Raw genomic sequence first — 21541 nt, forward strand, 5'->3', positions numbered from 1 at the left:
GAACATCCGACTGTGAAGAATGTGGTACTGCACATTGGAACAAATGATGTTGTGAAACAACAGTCAGAAGTGCTGAAAGAAGACTTTAAATGTTTGTTGGAAATTGCCAGCTCTCTAAATGCAGAGGTGTTCATCAGTGGCCCTCTACCGCCAGTCAGAAGAGGAGTGGAGAGATTCAGCAGATTGTTTGCACTGAATACCTGGCTTTCAACTGTCTGTACTGACCATTCTGTTCATTTTATTGACCATTTTAACTTTTTCTGGGATCGCAGACATCTTTTCAAGGCACATGGAGTTTGCCTGAACAAGTCAGGAGTGAAATTGTTTATCTCCAACATATTCAACTGCCTGTGTTATCAATCTGTTCCCTCTGCCAAGGACAAGCGGCAAGAGGAATCAAAACAGGAGAAAGACACAACACATCGCGCAGAAAACCCTGAAGAATTATCACTGCACCCGCCTGAGGAATGTTCTGATTATGGGAGACACATGGAGGAGTCTCCACTGCCCGTCACCCCCCCCCCCTGTCAACGCCTTTGAGGATACTCCGTTCACCCTTTCACCCTCGCCCACCCTCCTGGGGATCGTTGAACACATGAAGGAGATACAGAGGGTTGGCACCGATTCCTTCCTGGAGTTCAACGACCAAACTAAGGCGATACGCAGGGCTGGCACCACGTCCTTTACCCCCGCTCCTCAACGACGCCCACCAAAATCACCGCAGAGACGCGCACCATCTCCCCCGTCTTCATCACCGTGCCTACGTCAACCACCTCCCCCCCCTGGCAGCATGTCCTCTACCCCCGCACCATCTCCCACGTCTCCATCACCGTGCCTGCGTCGGCCGCCTCCCCTCCCTTCGAGAGGGCATCTGCAGTCTCCGAAGCCTGATAAGGATGTGTGTGTACTAAACGCTGCAAACTGATATTTGCTGGGTCCAGGCTCAAGGGCGTATGGCACTCTGAACTCTTTCCAGGACATGCCGGGGCCCTGCCTGCCTATAGCTTTGCCGATATCTGTGTTGATAGGTAATAGATTAAGAGCGGTGAATCATCTTAGAAACAGGAAGCGCTCAAACGTTTGTGTGAGTTTATCTAATTTAGCAGTGATTCCATGTCAGCCACAGCTTGTTACAAAAACATGACTGATAGTGTGTTTAACAAACTTAAACTAGCTTTATTAAATGTCAGGTCTTTGGCAGGAAAAACATTTTTAATCAATGATTTTATCACTGAGCACAATCTCGATTTTATGTTTTTAACAGAAACTTGGATTGAACAAAATAACAGTGCAGCTGTTCTTATCGAATCAACCCCTCCCAACTTTAGTTTTATGAGTCAGGAAAGAATGCATAAGAAAGGGGGTGGAGTTGCTATTCTGTTCAATGATTCCCTTCAATGCAGGAAGACATTGTATGGAAACTTTGATTCTTTTGAATATGTGGCCCTTCAGCTGAAATGCTCCTCTCGAGCTCTGTTCCTAAATATCTATAGACCACCCAAATACTGTGCAAGCTTTTTTGATTACTTTACTGAACTGCTGTCTATAGTGTGTATTGACTTTGACCGTCTAGTCTAGTCTAGACTTAATTATCTCAAAGGGTCTGAATATCTCTAAGGTTGTGGTGACTGATGTTGCACTCTCTGACCATTCCTGTGTTTTTTTTGAGAGCTCTATTTCTGTTCACAAAAATGTTCAACAAGAGGTAACCACAAAGCGATATTTAACTGAAAATACTAGGGAAATGTTTACTCAGAATTTTTCTTCCACACTTGCCCCTGCTAACATATTTTTAAAAAATGTTATAGATGCCATTGCTCCAACTAAGGTAAAGGAAGTGTCTGGCAAGAAAATATCTCCATGGAGAAAGGCCATGAGCGTGAAAAAAAAGAGAATGTCGAAAAGCTGAACGCAGGTGGCGAAAAACAAATCTCCAGGTTCACTTTGAAATCTATAAAGAGAGACTTGGCCTTTATAATTTGGAATTGAAAAACGCACGACAATCGTTCTTCTCTGACATCATTACCAAAAACAAAAACAATGCACGTGCCTTGTTTGCTACCGTCGACAGATTAACTAACCCCCCAGTGTCAGTAGCCTCTGAATTTCTATCCACCAGGGCGTGCAATGATTTTTCCTCCTTTTTCACTGACAAAATTCAGAAAATCAGACAAGCAGTCAGTGCCTCTGCATCAGGAACAGCAAATGTGTTGTCTCTGTGTCCACTTAACATCAATTCAAACACCATGACACAATTCCATCAGATTAATGATAAACACCTAGAGGACATTATTCAACTTCTGAAATCCTCCTCCTGCTGCCTTGATATTATTCCAACAGGATTTTTCAAAGATGTTTTGCCTTGCATGGCCTCAGATCTACTTCATATAGTAAACAAATCTCTTCACTCAGGTATTTTTCCACAGGCCCTGAAAACTGCAGTCATTAAAACCGCTCTTAAAAAATAATAATCTAGATGCTTCAGTAATGAACAATTACAGGCCCATATCAAACCTGCCATTTCTAGGTAAAATCATTGAAAAAGTTGTTTTTCAACAGTTGAGTAATTTCTTGCATTTAAATAACTGTTTTGATGTGTTCCAGTCAGGCTTTCGTCCAAACCACAGCACTGAGACTGCTCTTGTAAAGGTCTTTAATGACATCCACTTAAACACAGACAGTGGCAGAACTTCAGTGTTAGTATTATTAGATCTCAGTGCTGCGTTTGACACTGTTGACCACAACATATTACTAGACCGACTGGAAAACTGGGTGGGACTTTCGGAAACAGTTCTAAATTGGTTTGAATCCTACTTAAAGGACAGAAACAACTTTGTTTCTATAGGTAAATACACATCTGAGTTGACAAATATGACCTGTGGGGTTCCTCAAGGCTCCATCTTGGGGCCTCTTCTCTTTAACATCTACATGCTACCACTGGCTCAGATAATGAAAAACAACAAAATAAGTTACCATACAGTAGCTATGCAGATGACACACACATTTATGTAACAATTTCACCAGGAGACTATGCTCCAATTCAAACACTGAGTAAGTGCATTGAACAAATCAATGACTAGATGTGTCAGAACTTTCTCCAATTAAACAAAGATAAAACTGAGGTAATGGTTTTTAGAGCCAAGTCAGAACGTATAAAAGTTAGCGCTGAGCTTCAGTCTGCAATGTTCAAAACAACAGATAAAGCCAGAAATCTAGGTGTAGTCATGGACTCTGATCTGAGTTTCAACAGTCACATTAAAACAGTTACTAAATCAGCCTACTATCACCTAAAGAACATATCTAGGATTAAAAGACTAATGTCACAGCAGGATTTGGAAAAACTTGTCCATGCTTTTATCTTCAGTAGACTGGACTACTGCAATGGTGTCTTTACAGGTCTCACTAAAAAATCTATTAGGAAGCTGCAGCTGATTCAGAACGCCGCTGCTCGAGTCCTCACTAACACTAAGAAAGTGGATCACATCACTCCTGTTCTGAAGTCTTTACACTGGCTTCCTGTGTGTCAAAGAATAGATTTCAAAATACTGCTGCTGGTTTATAAATGGTTTAGGCCCCAAAATACATTTCTGACCTCCTGCTAAATTATGAACCATCCAGATCTCTCAGGTCTTCAGGGACTGGTCAGCTTTCTGTCCCCAGAGTCAGAACTAAACATGGTAAAGCAGCGTTCAGTTATTATGCTCCAAATATCTGGAACAAACTCCCAGAAACCTGCAGGTCCGCTGCAACTCTGACTACTTTTAAATCCAGGCTGAAGACTTTTCTTTTTGTCGCTGCTTTTAATTGAACTATTCATATCTTAGACTGCACTGTAACTTTTATCCATGTATTTTTTCTTTTAATGTTTATTTTATTAGCTTTTCTTTTTAATGACTGATTTTAAATGCCATTTTCTTAATGTCTTTCATTTTATGTAAAGCACTTTGAATTGACTTGTGTTGAAAAGTGCTATATAAATAGGCTGAAGACTTTTCTTTTTGTCGCTGCTTTTAATTGAACTATTCATATCTTAGACTGCACTGTAACTTTTATCCATGTATTTTTTCTTTTAATGTTTATTTTATTAGCTTTTCTTTTTAATGACTGATTTTAAATGCCATTTTCTTAATGTCTTTCATTTTATGTAAAGCACTTTGAATTGACTTGTGTTGAAAAGTGCTATATAAATAAAATTGCCTTGCCTTGCCTTGCCTTTGGATTCTCTACACATAGCGTTGTGTGTTCCTTCCAAACAACTCAACTTTGGTTTCATCTGTCCACAGAATATTTTGCCAGTAGTGCTGTGGAACATCCAGGTGCTCTTTTGCAAACTTCAAACGTGCAGCAATGTTTTTTCTGGACAGCAGTGGCTTCCTCCGTGGTGTCCTCCCATGAACTCCATTCTTGTTCAGTGTTTTACGTATCGTAGATTCGTCAACAGAGATGTTAGCATGTGCCAGAGATTTCTTTAAGTCTCTAGCTGACACTCTAGGATTCTTCTTCACCTCATTGAGCATTCTGCGCTGTGCTCTTGCAGTCATCTTTACAGGACGGCCACTCCTAGGGAGAGTAGCAACAGTGCTGAACTTTCTCCATTTATAGACAATTTGTCTTACCGTGGACTGATGAACATCAAGGCTTTTAGAGATACTTTTGTAACCCTTTCCAGCTTTATGCAAGTCAACTATTCTTAATCGTAGGTCTTCTGAGAGCTCTTTTGTGCGAGGCATGGTTCACATCTGGCAATGCTTCTTAAGAATAGCAAATTCAAAACTGGTGTGTATTTTTTATAGGTCAGGGCAGCTTTAACCAACACCTCCAATCTCGTCTCATTGATTGGACTCCAGGTTGGCTGACTGCTGACTCCAATTAGCTCTTGAAGAAGTCTTTAGCCTAGGGGTTCACATACTTTGTCCACCCTGCACTGTGAATGTTTACATGGTGTGTTCAATAAAAACATGAAAACATATAATTGTTCATGTGGTATTAGTTTAAGCAGACTGTGTTTGTCTATTGTTGTGACTTAGATGAAGATCAGAACACATTATATGACCAACTTATGCAGAAATCCAGGTCATTCCAAAGGGTTCACATACTTTTTCTTGCAACTGTATGTATGTCTCCAGTATGATCCAGTGGCATTGGAGCTTAGACCAATTGTAGTTTGTTTTTGCTCTGTAGCATTCAGTTAGTTTTGAGTCTGTTTATTCGGATGTTTCTCTGTTATGGTCTTATGTTTAAGTTTACCTGTTCCCAGTTAACTTTACAGAGAGAGTGGTAGTTTAACCTAGGATTAATCTACACGTTAGATGTTTGCTAACATATAAAATAATCAGATATGTAGTATGTACACAAGTTGGTATTGAGCCATCTATGCTAAACTAATATGTTACCGGCCTAACAATGAACCCTCTGGTAAAGTGTGACAATTACTATAACATCTCACTGATTGACCCTAACATTAGAACAAAAAAAAGATCTGGACAGTGTTTTTTTATTTGTATTTATTTTAAGTGTATGTTAGGAAAATACATGGAATATCTTAAGAGACTTGGTGGCAGGAGATATTCTGGTGTCACCATTCCAAAGGCTTATTGTTGCTTCACCATCTAATACATTCCCTCCTGCCAAGATTAGCATCCCAATAAAGGTTTGCTAGTGCGTCACATCCAAGTATTTACAACTGTTCCCATACAGTTCATGTGGGCAGAGGGACTATAAAAACATTCCTTTTTTGGAAGGTACAGTAACATGTCCACTGAAGGCTGAGAGACAACAGAAGAGTCAACCCAAGTGTCTCATACGTGTAAGTGGCACATTTGAGATAATAGTTCCCTAACCAGGGAGTGACTGCCTCCTTTGCTCTGTGACAATAATACAGCCACTACCGATTCAAGTAAACCCCATCCTTTCCTCAAGCACCACTTTATCTGAAATGTGTCACTTCACGTAATAGACTCTTGGGTTTGACTCTTCTGTTAGCTGATATGGTTTCCTCATGGTGAGTCAGATTGTCTGTCGCAACCCTGCAACATGCAGTTACCATACCTTGTAGTTGAGATCAACATAAACAAAATGTGGCACACGCAATCAGCATAGAGATGAGGAGGGCAACATTAAAATGCAAAGCACAGGGTTTTAGAGTGTTACATAAACATCCCTCCCCTGTGTCATAGCCCCTTACGTCTGTGTAAGACACATACATAATGGACAAATGCTCCTTGTATGCATCATGTTTAATTACTGCATGTGTGTTCAAAGACCAAACTGACAGGGCCACTTAAACATGTATTGAAATAATCTAGTATGTATACATGTGTTGAACCTCTGATCTCATTACTACTATGCATTGCTTTATGAAGACAGATAACACACTAAAGATAGACACAGGGGTGATGCAGAGAATGTAATGGACAAAAGAGAAGCAAAACACAAGGATAATGAAGGGAAGAAATAAGAGAAACACTCACAGAGACCAATTTGAACAAGAAGCAGACACAGAATTGGACTATCATGGCTGTCACACCTACTGGTGGAAGGGAAGATTGCGTAATAAAAGAACCAATTGGGAAATAATGAAATCTGACAAGACTGTACGAGTGTGGGAAAAACATCCGAGAGAAAAATACTCCTTAACCAGCTCATGAGTCTCCCAAAATAAACTAACTATAACCAGTTCTTGAGATGTTTTATTGACACGGGTAAACAGAATGTAACAACCTAAAAATGTGACAGGTCCGGACTCCCATGCGATCCAATAGTATAACAACATTAGCAACACATATATTTTGGTTGTCAGCAAACTAGAGTCTTAGTTGTTTCCAGTTAGTAAGTAAAGATCAGAAAAACGAGTTTGACAGCATGCTACTGTTCTCAGTGCCAAAGGAGACCAGACTACACATTGGTTCTTGTTTTGTTCATTTGAGTCAACTGAAGGAGTTGGAAGGACTTAAGTCATGCCCAGGCCGCCAGTTGTCTTCCTGACTAGTAATTTAATGCTAAGTTTAGCTAGTTAGCTTACTGGGAATCTACACAAACTGAGATTTCCCTTTCCTGTAGTGTGTTATATACTGTAAGTGTTTGTGCATGTAAATGGTCTGCAAAGGCTAAAATCCCTGTGTTCCCTCCAGAGGGAGTTTCTCTTCCACACACTGCCCCCCCTCCTTTATTTACTTCCGTACACTATTGAAATCAGTATGTAACACTCGCGCTTCTATTGGCTGGTGCTCCATCATCTGAGCTAAGGGGCGGGACATCTCTAAGCGGTTGACTCATCGCAACACAGCCAGCTAACCAATCAGAGCAGACTGGGCTCTGGTTTCAGACAGAGGGTGAAAAGAGGTGCTGCAGCACAGGCAGTATGAGGGAAATAAAGAGCTTTTTGAACATTAGAGGTGAACAATTCAAACATGAACCTGAAAATGAGCATTTTCCTCCTTCATGAAATAAGCAGGTTCTAGGGATAAGGTTAGCAACATCAAGTGGCCTCATGTTATTAATGTTATCAATTGCACCTTTAAGTGCTGTATTGGGCATGCAGTACCTCTGAACGTTTGGTTTACGTGGAGCCATGGGTTCATGCCCTGGTGGTGGGAGGTGACCCCAGAAATCAGGGAAAGCCAGGATGCTGAACCCTGGAATAGATTTGGTTTTGGCAGCAGCAGCGTGGTACAGCCTGGGTTCATGGTGGGGAATACAGACTCCATGTCTCTCCAATAGAGTGTCTATCATGGTTCCATGGTGGGACTCTTCTGCGTCTTCCTCATCATCCAGCTCATCCCCTCTCTGACCGGGAGGGGCTTTTCCCCTTGGAAAAGAAAACAATGATAAGTGCAAACTGCAACAATAAGAAAATAAAGTTTGTAAGTTTTGAAGATAAGTTAAAAGTCCAGGACAGGGGGGGACTTGTGACTTTCTAAAATGTCATCTTTTTAAAACCAGCTTCATGGCCAGATCAATGCCAAAGTGCGATCAGAAAAAACATGATTCAAGCTGCAATATAGGCTATGACGATCATGGTCAATCATAAACACGATTTTTACCACTTTTATCAGAAGGCGATCTGCGACATGACACACAGACACTTCCGTTTTTAACATCCTGTAGAGGAGTAAACTTAATATCTGGGACTTTGGACACAATTAAGTTTCAAATGTATACAATATTATCAACATTTTGTTTATGAAAGATGCACATCTACCTGTACTACAATTAAGAGTCACTGATTTGCCATGTGAATTGTGGCTTGGCAATAACATCATCTCTCCAGTTGGAATAGCTCAAATAGAAAAGGCCTTCAGTATAATTCTACAAACTTTCATTCCAGACATGCAGCTTTATTCTGCCAAGCTGGAATTATTCCCATAACTGCTGGTAGAAAATTAAGCTGTAGAGTAATTGCACATATTACTTAACTAATTACCCAGTGACTGAAAAAAAGCCACAATTACCTTCCAGAATAATCCAGAACAACACATTATTGAGAAAAACATGCAGCTTTTTAGATCTGATTGAGCACATTGACTATACAATGTTCTAACATTGGTCCAGTCATAGGTTCAAGGTTCAAGGTTTGTATTTGTCATACCAACATAGTGTAGTTATGACGATGAAAATCTTAGATCACAGGCTCCTCCAACAGTGCAACACAATAAAACAGATGAACATAAAAATATAGTGCAGGTAAATAATAAATAAATACAGTAAATACAAAAAATATTTGAAAATAGTGAAATAAGAGTCTAAATGCAAGTTATTGGAATATGATATATTAGATAAATCATTTCTAAGTAGCAGCCAGATGAATGTTATGGATGTTTCAACAGTTCAGGGGCCTCATTTATAAACGGTGCGTACGCTCAAAAGATGGTGTACGCCAGTTGCTAAGCAATCTTTGCGATTTATAAAAGACAAACTTGACGGGAAAATGTGCGCTCCTCCACGCACACTCTGACCCAAACGGGAGAAACTGCGACACCGTTGGCAGAAGGAAGAATGGAGAGAAATATGTGGAAATAATACCATGAATAGAATGTTACCTCTCATTTATCATATATGAAGAATTCATTTTCAAAAATTGATTAAAGCCAATCTTAAAATGATTAATGATTTGCAGGTCTCCCTTGAAAAAGAGATCTATGATCTCAATGGGACCAATCTGGTTAAATAAAGGTTTGAAATTAAATTAAACAGACGCCTGTTTGAGACTCCTCAGTGCACACAAAAACTTAATAAATAATAAAAATAAATACGGAAATGTTATTGATCACCCCTCGATTATGTTCTCTTGTTAAGAAATGTATTCTCATAAATGATGCGGTAAACAGAAGGACAGAATTACTTTAAACTGACGCAGTTTTGCTTTTCTATAGGTTGTATAGATACGAACATGTTTAATCATGTTTTGTGCCGTTCGCCAATACTTGATAAGTCGCTCGTAAAACACAGGAGGTATGGAAACTAAGAACACCATATTTGGTCAATTGTACAGCTAATATAACACAACACATTTGTTTTATTTCCTCTAACTGGTGGATAGAGTTGCTGCGGGGGGGTTGAGATGCACAGGCTGCAGTGGAGATGCTGCACACAGCTGATCGACAGCTGGAACACAAACCACGAAATAAAATAAGAAAATCTTTAGATCCATGACTCCGGAGGGATTCCCCGATAATTTCTCTTGTCCCCGGCACAAACACACTGACACACTGCCTGAGGAAGGTTATGTGTATTTTTGTTGTCATTAACTTTTTTCGGACCACTTTATTTTGGAGACGATCCGACCTCCATGCTGCTACTCTGGTTCAAACTGCATCCACCAAACAATATGATTTATCTCGACCTCCCCAAAATAACCAAAATCTGACACGGTGTGAGATGTCTTTTTTAGCTGTTCTGTCGTCATTTCCTGCGATCTTCTTCATAAAGTCAGTCAAAATGAATGAATGAATGGGCGTTTCTTTGACTATTTATTGGCAAATATGGGCGTTACGTGAAGCCCGCAAAAGCTGCACCGCATTTCGAGTTGATTGTGATTTATAAAGGGAAACCGACGTAGGACGTGCTTGCGCAGTGTTTTATAAATCGGAAGACTTGTGTGCGTATTTATTTGCTTTGTCCTACGTAAGCCACCTTCCCACGTGAATCCTACGCAAAGCTTTATAAATGAGGGCCAAGATGTTTAACAGATGTTGTTTCAACAGTTCAGGTGTTCAACAGTTTTATGGCCTGTGGGATGAAACTGTCCCTGAGTCTGGTGGTTGAAGTCTGGATGCTGCGGCAGCAGACAGAACAGTTTGTGGCTGGGGTGATGGGGGTCTTTTATAATCCGGAGGGCTTTCTTCCTGAGCCGCTGGAAGTGAAGATCCTCCATGGAGGGCAGCTCCGTCCTGGTGATGTTCTGTGCAGTTTTCACCACCCTCTGTAGAGTCTTACGGTTGAGGGCGGTGCAGCTGCCGTACCAGGCCGTGATGCAGCCAGTCAGGATCCTCTCTATGGTGCACCTGTAGAAGGTCAGGATGCTCTCTATGGTGCACCTGTAGAAGGTCAGGATGCTCTCTATGGTGCACCTGTAGAAGGTCAGGATCCTCTCTATGGTGCACCTGTAGAAGGTCAGGATCCTCTCTATGGTGCACCTGTAGAAGTTCCAGAGTACCCTGGAGTCCATGTTGAACCTCCTCAGCCTGCAGAGGAAGAAGCCGCTGTCGAGCTTTTTGGTGATGGTGGTGGTGTGAAGAGTCCATGTCAGGTCCTCAGTGATGTGGACAACGAGGAACCTGAAGCTGCTGACTCTCCCCACTGTAGTCCCATTGATGGCGATGGGGGCGTGTCCCTCTCTCTGCTGCTTCCTGTAATCCACAATCAGCTCCTTGGTTCTGCTGACGTTGAGATGGAGGTTGTTATCCAGGCATCAAGATGTCAGGTTTTCGACTTCCTCTCTGTACGCCATCTTGTCACCGTCTGTGATCTGGCCGATGGCGGTCGTGTCGTCAGCAAACTTCACGATGGTGTTGGAGCTGTGTGGGGCCACGCAGTCGTGAGTGAACAGGGAGTAGAGGAGAGGGCTGAGCATGCAGCCTTGAGGGGCTCCGGTGTTGAGGATCAGGGTGGAGGATGTGAGGTTTGGACCATGTCTTGTTTTTAAAGGAATTACCTCAGGTAATTATTTCAGATATACCTTATTTCCTTTGTGGATAAAGATTACATGTCATTTCATCATTAATGCAGATTGCCTTATCTATCCATGCAGAGGAAGCCAGCATACCTTGCCTCTCTAACCATGGTCCTAAAGCTGGGGCTGGTGCTGAGGATGCTGCTGTCACTGTGGAAATCACACGCCTTTAAATGTGAGGCAGCTGCAGAGAGAGGAAACAAAATAGAAACTATGAAATTCTACTTTTAACAATAAGAGGAGAAAACCATGCTTTGTTTTTCTTAGATGATGAAAACGTTATCGTCTTCTTGTAGTCTCAGTAAGAATATAGATGGTAGTATCACATTTGCCCTGGCCCTGGCTCTGACCTGCTGTGTCTGGTTCTGTCTCTGAGTGAGACCCAGAGGAGGAGGTGGACCAATCCCAGCTGGCAGAACTCCTCCTCCTGTCCCTCCTGGAGGAGCCGAAAGAAGAAGTGTTGAGCAGCACAGCTTCGTCGTCTGAGGAAGACGAAGACGCAGTGGAACCCTCCTCGGGCTCGGAACTCAAATCCAGCTCCTGTGGGACACAAATGTTTGGGTCATGGTCATTTTATTTGCTCAAAGGCCAATTTGTCTGCCAAAAGCTTCATTTAAAGGACTTGTCGAGACATGAGAAAGATGTGTCTTTAAGAGGCCCTGTCGTGTGTTATAGGTAAATATAGCTAAAAATCCCAAAAATCAGATACTAAACCCATCCTCTCCCCACCCCTTGCCTCAAATGCCTCCATATGACTCCTGTGTTTACTTTCCTAACATAGTGACATCACTATGTAACAATCAAGCTTCTATTGGCTAGAGCCCCAACACATTGTATGTGATATGCTAAGGAGAAGGACATCTCTAAGCGGTTGACAAATCACAACAGAGCCGGCCAGCTAACCAATCAGAGCAGACTGGGCTCTGGTTTCAGACAAAGGGTGAAAAGAGGTGCTGCAGCACAGGCAGTATGAGATAAATGAAGAGCTTTTTGAACATTAAAGCATGGAGACATGTCACAGTAGAGACACTACATACTAATATGAACCTGAAAATGAGCACAATATATCTTCTTTCATTTAAAATATAATGATTTTCAGGAAATGACTTGATTCTAATCCTTCTTTATTTCTCTCTAGAAAACATGAAAACACTACATTAAGACACTACTGTACCTGCCAGCTTTTAATAAAACAATCATGTTTTGCATGTTTTTTCATCAGCAGTCAACCAGCTAGACTTCGATAAATGGATGACACAAAGGGTAATCACAATGAGGTAAGATCTAACATAGATACTGCAGTATAGGAATGATATCTCATGGTGTATTTGATGAAGGAAACATGCTTTGTGCTCTCACATTAGATTTATCCTGGTAATAAATTCTGACATGTAAGCATGGATGAGCTTCCCATTAGTCAGACATTATCACGAGTCATGTCAGATGGTATCCTGATATCCCGGTTTTTTATGACATGAAACATTATCATGGACCGAGACACTCGTTGATCATCTCCAATCTGTCTCTGACACTATCTATTTCTGTCTTTCACACACACATACACCACACGAGCACACACATACACACACACAGAGAATCTCTGTCACAAAAACACATATGCATGTATTCAGATCATTTCAAGGAAAAATATCAATACCATATTATTGAAACCACTCCATTACAACTCATATTGCAAGCTTGCATTCAAGAGCCTACCAAAGTAAACATACATAAGTCAGAAAATATACTTGAAGTGTTAGTAAGTAAAATGTTTCATTATGAAACATTTGTATGCACATTTTCAGCTTCATATTTTTATTGTGCCTCTACTGTGACATGTCACCATGCTTTAATGTTCAAAAAGCTCTTTATTTTTCTCACACTGTCTGTGCTGCAGCACCTCTTTTCACCCTCTGTCTGAAACCAGAGCCTAGTCTGCTCTGATTGGTTAGCTGGCCGGCTCTGCTGTGATTTGTCAACCGCTTAGAGATGTCCTTCCCTTAGCATATCACATACAGTACAATGTGTTGGGGCTCTAGAAGCGCGAGTGTTACATAGTGATGTCACTATGTTATGGAAGCTAACAAAGGAGTCTAATGGAGGCGTTTCAGGAAGGGGGGGGGGGGGGAGTGTGTGATAGAGAAACTACCTCTAGAGGGAACTTTGGGATTTTAACCTTTGTAGACCATTTAGATGCACAAAAACCTATAACACACACTACAGGAACAGAAAAACGCAAAAAGCACATTAGGGCCTCTTTAATATAAGTGGTGCAGCCAAGATGCCAAACTCTAAATATGCTGCTGTTAATACATGTTTCAAATATCAGATTTCTCAATTAAAAATAATATTGAGCATATGTAAAGGCAGCAATCTCTCATAATAACGCTTACGCCTTCTTCCTCATAGTCACTCATTGTAATTAAGATGTGATCACAGGCCTTAAGTGAAAGCTCCACTTATCATCAATTACAATTCTGTCAGGATTAAAAAGGATTATTGGATACACACCATATTGGACTGACATTTAAGAGCTGCACCACTCCACATGAATGCTCTGTGTCTGATGTATGTGTACATGTACTGTATATAGGCAGAGGTTTTATGATGCAATATTATTCCAACCCTACTTAATGCAGCCCTACATCACCAGAGTGAATAGATCCAATATAGGAGTCAAAAGCACAAGTATGCCCTTTAGAAATGTGTCAGGTGTGTTGAGATTGAGCATGTCTTTGATGAACGTTTATCTCCGCTCTCTGTAGAATTAGTCATGTCTACCTCTGCTAAGAGCCATGGAAGTCACGATGATCATGACCATGTATGACATTAGCACCCGAGCACGCACGCACGCACGCACGCACACACAGACACACACAGCGTGTCATTGCCTGCCTCCTTCTCTAATCCGTCATGTCCTCCTGCAGTAACAGCCATGTAAGTCATGATTATATCCTGCACATTTCAAAAAGAGCTCTTTATTCTTACTGATTTTGATCTTACTACCCAACACGATGCTCCATAATAGTGAACCTAATCTCACCTAAACAATAGACAAACCCTTAGGTGTTAAGTGTGAGATTTCTGATGTGCCACCTCTGCTCAAAGTCTGCCTTCTTTGGCAAATTCATGTCATGATCTTTCACGTTTTGGTGTTTAATGTTCCTGTCATCATTTGAAATGTATTTTCTCTTTGTGTCTTATCTAGTTTTACTTGATCTTTTTGGTTTTGCTGCCTTTTGTGATTGTATGATTGTAATAATCATGCCACTTGGGATTCTGCCTTCTGTTTCTTGTGTGTCAGGCCTGTCTCCCCTTGTGTTTTTTGTCAGTTTGTCGTCTGTTTTCCTGTCTGTTTCCCTGAGGTCCTGCCTGTGTTCCCACTCTTGTACCTTGTGCCATCCGGTCTGTACTTGTTCAGTTTTTCTTTAATTTTGTTGTTTTGTGTTGGTACTTTTGTATCAGCTTTGTTTTATTAACAATATCAAATCAAATCAAGTTTTATTTATATAGCACATTTATAAACGATTTTTGGTCGAGCCAAAGTGCTTAAAAAATGGGAGAAACCTCAGGGAGAGCAACAGAGGAGGGATCCCTCTCCCAGGACGGACAGACGTGCAATAGATGCCGTGTGTAAATCGAAGAGATAACACATTTTACAGCATATAGACCGAATGTTAGGAAATGCATGTGTCTGTAATAAGAAGATGAATCCACGAGGATGTCAGATATGTTATATCTCTCACAGGCTCAGCCCTCTACTGGACTCCATGGGTACTACCCCTTGATCATATCATGCAAGCATTCATCCACTGACCACCCCCCTCATGGAGGAAGCCCTGCGGCATCCCTTCTGGGTGCAAAGGAGCAGCGGCTCAACTCTGAGTCTGTACCGGATGATTTAACTTCTCAGTCCTCGGGAGAAGCAATTCTGTCCTACAGGATTCATATTGCAGCCCATTACCCGTCAAACATGTATTAGCTAATGTTGCTATCAAAGCAGTTAACTGATGGGGCTCTCATATCCACATACTTCTTAATATATTCAATACAGATGCTGCTCCTTGGCACAATATGATTATATGTGTTTCGGTAGAATACATTGGTGATGATATAGCAGCAGTATCAGTCCTGCCTTTCTGTCTCTGGAACACAGCTATTGAAGCCAGTAATACAAAACATTCTAAATGAACTTCTGTCAGAAACATTAACAAACATGACAAGAAAAACATCATCTGTCACTCTCTGCCACGCCGGGTGTATTTTTCTCTGCTTCTGTAAGAAATTCAAATCAATATGATACGTGAATATTAAATGAATGCACCGTTTTATTTTGAAGGAAAACCCGGTTGTTTACGTTATCTTTGTTTTCAGCCGCTAGAATGTATTAAATCAAAAGTCATGAATGAGAATATGAGGAGAAAAACACACAACGTCTAAATCCCCTTATTTGATGCCATATCAATCCAGAGGAACGAAGCCTGGAGGAAGATCCGCCCATCGTCGAAGCAGCCAATGGGAAGAGGAGAAGGGGATTATATATATATATAGAGTGGCGAAGTCCCTCCCCTCCCTGTATTATGTATTGAAGTCAATGGAGAGAGAAAGATTATCTTTCGATCCCGTTTGAATTGTGCCACGAATTACACATATGATGTTTGTCAATTTAAAAGATACTTTTGCCAGTCAAAAAAAAAAATGAACACATTTTTTTGTGTGAAACGCTGAATGAACTATATCTCTGGTCTTGCACAACAACACACGTTACCAAGATGGCCGTCACTACTCTCTTGCTAAACAAGGGATTGACTACCCTCACTATCACCACAATGAAACACGTCCAGAAGAATGTCATGCAAAGCTGCCTGCCTTCTTTTGATTCTCTCTGAACTGCCTGGTCTTTTTAATGTTTAATGTCAACCATTTGAGCAGATAGCATGAAGTAAAAAAGATCGCCGATGCTAATGTAGCGTTCACACCGGACGCGATGCGATGTTTGGGGGCGGCGCGATTAAATGTAAAGTCAATGCAGAGACACGGACAGACGCAAATTCGCTCCGACGGCGAGCATGAAGCGGAGGATGCGGCGTGAATCACGCGATTGAGGCGATTGAACTGTGCCGCGTCAAACGCGAGAGTTCAATTTGTTCAACTCGAGCGTCAAATTCACGTGACGCGTTCTCGCGGAAGCCAATCAGCGGTGAGGATCTCAGCCTGCCGCATAGCCGCGGGAAGTAGGGGTGCTGGGGGTGCTGCAGCACCCCCTGTTGGCGAGTGGTGTACATTTGAAAAACTGAGTGACCACCTAAATAAAAATGATTAAACTACATCAAATAGTTATGATTTTACTTAAAATAAAATTAGCTGTATACAGTAGCATATAATAGTCATAGTATATATTTGTATATATCAGGTGGCTTGAATTTATTTTCCAAATAAGTAAAATCCGAGTCATCTAGGTCGTAGGTCTTGGGAGAGTGACGTAATTGACGCGACACACACACTGCAGTGACAACTTTCTAGAATGGAGCAAAAAAGGATTTTGGATTTTTTTTCTCCAACAAACAACCCAATAAAAAGAGTGGACCACCAGCTACTCCTCAGCCCACCACCTCTACAACTAGAGTAATATATATAAATTATCCATTATCTCATTACATTTGCGCATATTTTAACACATTTCAGGAACCGAAATCTGAACTTTGGATAAAGCCAGGTTCAAAATTCTCGTTTCATTTTGTAGTCATATTAGCATCTACTGTAAGGCTTTCACCGAAGGGATTTTGGATATCTCTCGTTATCACTCCATAAATCAGAAAAATATTGTCAACAGCCCTAAAATATCAATTTTTGCCATGTTTCTAGGTATACAATCTTATATAATTCAGGCTATGAATGATATATGAACAAACCCTTCTGTAAAAGCCTTCATAATATTGATAGTAATATAACTGGAAGGTCTGGTGTATGTAATTGCAACTGAAGTGGACATTTCGGACTTAGAGTAGGAGAAAAAACTCATTTTGAGAAAACGAACTTTAAAGATTGCAGTGAGGCGCTAGCTAAACCCTCTGTTCTTTGGATGACAGCTTGCGCATCGACGCACTCCGTGAAGGTATTTCATGGTCGGGGTCATTTGTGTTTTGTATAACCTTGCTTCGTGCAAGTGACAATTGTTGTTGTCTTCTGTGAACGTTTTTTTCCGCCGTTTTTTTGCCATTTTGAGATTTACATTTCTAGCGGAAAGCTAATCAGGAAGTGTTTTAGCACACCACGTGATGCATCTGAACGAATCACGTTGTCAGAAATTGACACCAGCCAATGAGATTTCGTTTCTTGGTTTAAGACCCTTTTGTGCTTTCACGATTGGTTGCTGATACAAAGGAAATTACCATATTTGGATCCGATGAGATCATTGTGCAGGAGAGACGGAGCTTTTCCAACGATGACATTGTGCAAACAGCGATCGCGGTACTTTATGTTACGTTAGAAATGCTAACTTTTGGTGAATTTAGGAGAAATATACAGATGCAAATAGACAAACTATAGTAAAATGAACACTTAAATGTGTATTTTGTACGTTTTCCTTCCAAAAGCCTGAAAGAAAACATGTTATGGAATCAAAATAGCACAACATCTAAAAATTGACCAGTGCATGAAAAACGATGTTTTTGCCTGCCGTGTCTCGCCTTTAACAAACAATGTATGCGGCTCGTATCGCTGACAGCCGGGCCCGGCCCGGCACCGCCTTTTAAAAAAAAATGTAAACGGCTCCATCCCCACTTTTGGCAGCACCCCCTGAGCAAAATGACTTCCCGCGGCTATGGCCTGCCGTCACTGACGTTCAACCAGAAAACATCAGCCGTTAGCTGTTAGCAGTTAGCACACAGAGATCACAGCTCATATCTGTTCAGAAACTGGACAAAAGTTAAACAAGTACAAACCACAGATTGTCTGTGTCATGGGGAATACAGTCGCTGGTTTATTTATGTCTGTAGGCCGTTGTTATGAGTGTGGAATGAGCATATACAACGTTAGCTTAGCCTGGTCGACCCGACCTTCATTCCGAAAACAAGCATTTTAAAAGGTTTTTCGCCTGCCGTCTTGTCTGCAAACTTGTCAAGCATTAATTCATGGTTTTTACTAACCGGTATCAGTATGTTGTTACTTCGGCATCATTTAGAGACATGTATTACAATTTAATCACGGTAAAATATGTTAATTGTGTTGTAGTTGTAGCTCCCGAGCCAGCGCGTCTTGTTTGAATGATGCGAGTAAACACAGCTGGCAGCCGCGGTGAAACTCGAGCAATTAGAGCGAAGCGAATATTCGCATTGCGTCCGGTGTGAACGCCCCATTAGACTAGAGCGATGCGATAGGAGCGATTAGAACAAAGCGAATATTCGCATCGCGTCCGGTGTGAACGCCCCATTAGACTAGAGCAGTGCTTCTCAAAGTATGGTCCGCGGACCACTGGTGGTCCGTGAGCGCCCCCTAGTGGTCCGTAAGTATATTGGTAACATTTCACATTTGAAATTAATTAAGTAATTTAAGTTTTTCGCACTCTCGCGGGAATATCTCCGCAATGGAGCAAGCTTAAGTTTCACTTTCGATTGCATGATATAGCCCAGATAAACACCTTCACCACACATGTTGCCACTTGGTGGTACCATTTTCAGGCGATTTGTAAAAAACGATGTGTTTTTGGATATTTGTGGAGTTAGGTGGTCCTCGAGTGTTTTTTTTATTGGTTAAGTGGTCCTTGGTATGAAAAAGTTTGAGAAACACTGGACTAGAGCGATGCGATAGAAGCGATTAGAGCAAAGCGAATATTCGCATCGCGTCCGGTGTGAATGCCCCACTAAGGCTGTAATGCTAACAAAGTGCTTGGAAGTAGATGGGCGTGACTTCGCCACTTGATACACACTGCACGCGGTTTCACAGGCTCTCTTTCTGTACACAGCAATTTGAAGACTTGCTTGTTTGATCCAATACAACAATACTTTATTAAATTACTCATTTGAACTTTCCGAGACTCCATTCGTCTCCTTTTTAACTTTCTCCTGGCTGCGAACCAAAGAATACATCTTCACTTCCTCTCCTTCTTCCAAAACTTACATTTCTTGCAGAATCTGTATTTGTCATGGTTGCCTCTGCGTTTTACAGCCGTGACCCTAGAATGTTATCTAGGGTTTGCTAGTGTTTCCCCTTCCATGGTTCTATTACAATGTCCAAACTTAGGCATTCAGGTGCATTCCCGGTTATTGACAATTCAACCCCAACCATGTTTTGTGTGTGTGTTGGCATGGTTTCCCCTCCTGCTCATCATGCATGCCTGCAATCAGCTCTCCATGTCCTCAGTGTGCTCAGCTGCCTCTCATCAGCTCACATTTTACCAACACGGCTCTTCAACAGATTGTTGTTTCAACCTTATTGAACTCAAGCTCCTTTCACACATGCATTGCAACCATGAAATTATCTTGACATCACCCAGAGGAGCTGTTTGTGAAAACAAATGTTGGAATCATTTTGACCGGAGATCTTTCAGACTTTTCGCTGCCAGTAGTGTGTGTGTAAAGTACAATTTGGCTAATCCGAGTAGAGTTCTAACCCCTAACCCTAAAGCCCTTATTGTCCAAAAAGTGTGAAACAAGAAGAAAAATAACCTAGGGCAAGTAAGTCTTGCAGCGAACAAACCGTAGCTCAATTAAGGTTAGGAAAATATCTCAAGGGGGGGTTTTGTGCAGTGAAGTGGGTAGACTATGAGATTGGAGCTAGACCCATCTCCAAGCTTAAAGAAGAAGTGTCATTCAAACAAAAATACCAACAAAATATCTAACTGGAGAGACCCATAAACCTTTGCCTGTAGGGACACAGAAATGTTGAGCAAAACTCATAGAGAGGCAAGAAAATCGTTGTTTATCAAATTCTGAGCTGACTACGTGACCCTAGCTTCACACCAGCCACCATCATTTGCTCAAACCAATAAAATATTCCTAGTGAGAATGCATCAGACAATCTCTTGTTTATTACTTGACGTATTTACCTGGAAGTCATGTGAGAGTTCAGGACAGAGGCGGCTGTACTGTGGCAGCAGCTCGTTGGGTCTGTCTGGGTCGGGAAGGAAACGAAGTTTGTTCAGGTCAGTCTCCAAATCATCATCCTGGAAAGAAAGAGTTAAACAGAAACGTACTCAAAGACTTTTAAATTGGACAAGTATTTGGGCAATTAAAGTGTCTTGAACCAGATAAGATACTGAATAAGTGGTCATTAAAGTATGGTTGAAAAATGAATAGTATTATATATACAATTATAATACTGTATATAATAGAGCAATAGCGCAACAAATAGGGAATGAATATCATCTTTTAAAATAGCTTCTGTATGTCATAGACGTTTTGCTTCCTATGTCTACACAAGAGTCGTAGCATTAGCATCATGCTAGCATAGCAGCAGATATATTTGTTGTATTTCAATTATTAAACATAATCTCTAACTCATAGGTAACCAGAGACTAAATGGTACGGTCAAGTCAAACCTGATTTTTTCCCTCAGACCAAATATGATGTATCAGTTTTTTCCTAAGATCTTTGACAATAAAAACATTTGGTTAAAGTGTGTACATATGGGTCATTCTACCGAATTGATGCAAAGTCAGGTTGGAACAGTTTTGAAATGTTGTATGTTTTTTTCCCAAAACTTTGTCCATATATATTTTGTACCATATCTAAATTACACATATCTAGTAAAATAACTGTACATTTTTATATCGTTTTTTCAGACTGTATTGGAATGTTCTTCCTCTACCAAAAATGGTCACTACCGAAACATAGTACATACACTGTAGTCAAAAAGTATTATAGTAACCTGTTAAGATTGTTTTACCTTCCCTTATCTAAATAGTATTTTAACAAATATTTCTTGAGGGTTTTCACAATTAAATCAATGCAATTTAATTTGTAATCAAATTTCAAAGTTCAATTTATACAATTCATAAAAATCTCAATACAATTTTTCTTTGTAAAATGCATAATACTGATCATATTGATTCCAGAGTTGATGATTGTTGAAATTGAACATACATTAAACCAATCAGTATCATATCATTGTATTTGATAAGTCAATATACTTGATTTTTTTCAAAACATCCAGTGTTTCGATAGTGACCACAGTATTTAGTTCTCTAGGTTGTATCATATTCCCTCAACCTTATTGCTTAATCTTAACTCATAACATGCCTTATGTTGAAGTGTGAATGTTTGAAGCTACTGACCCAGAATCAGCACTTTAGTAACAGGCTGAAATAGAGGGGGATGAGGCTAGAATGGGTGATCTGATTGGTATTTTGTGCAAAACACTTCATAGACATGT

The 21541-nt window shown here is 40.7% G+C and overlaps 1 protein-coding gene across 1 annotated transcript in view; it reads right to left on the minus strand.

The window, feature by feature from the left end:
* The window catches only part of LOC117533069 (cytosolic carboxypeptidase 4), a 157461-nt gene that overhangs the window by 39192 nt on the left and 96728 nt on the right, over nucleotides 1-21541 (minus strand). Inside the window, 4 exon segments of the mRNA XM_034196693.1 lie at nucleotides 7544-7807; nucleotides 11264-11354; nucleotides 11521-11710; nucleotides 20217-20333. Coding sequence (XP_034052584.1) covers nucleotides 7544-7807; nucleotides 11264-11354; nucleotides 11521-11710; nucleotides 20217-20333 — 662 coding nt within the window.

This window comes from Gymnodraco acuticeps, unplaced genomic scaffold (genome assembly GCF_902827175.1).
Source record: "Gymnodraco acuticeps unplaced genomic scaffold, fGymAcu1.1, whole genome shotgun sequence".
NCBI lineage: Eukaryota > Metazoa > Chordata > Actinopteri > Perciformes > Bathydraconidae > Gymnodraco > Gymnodraco acuticeps.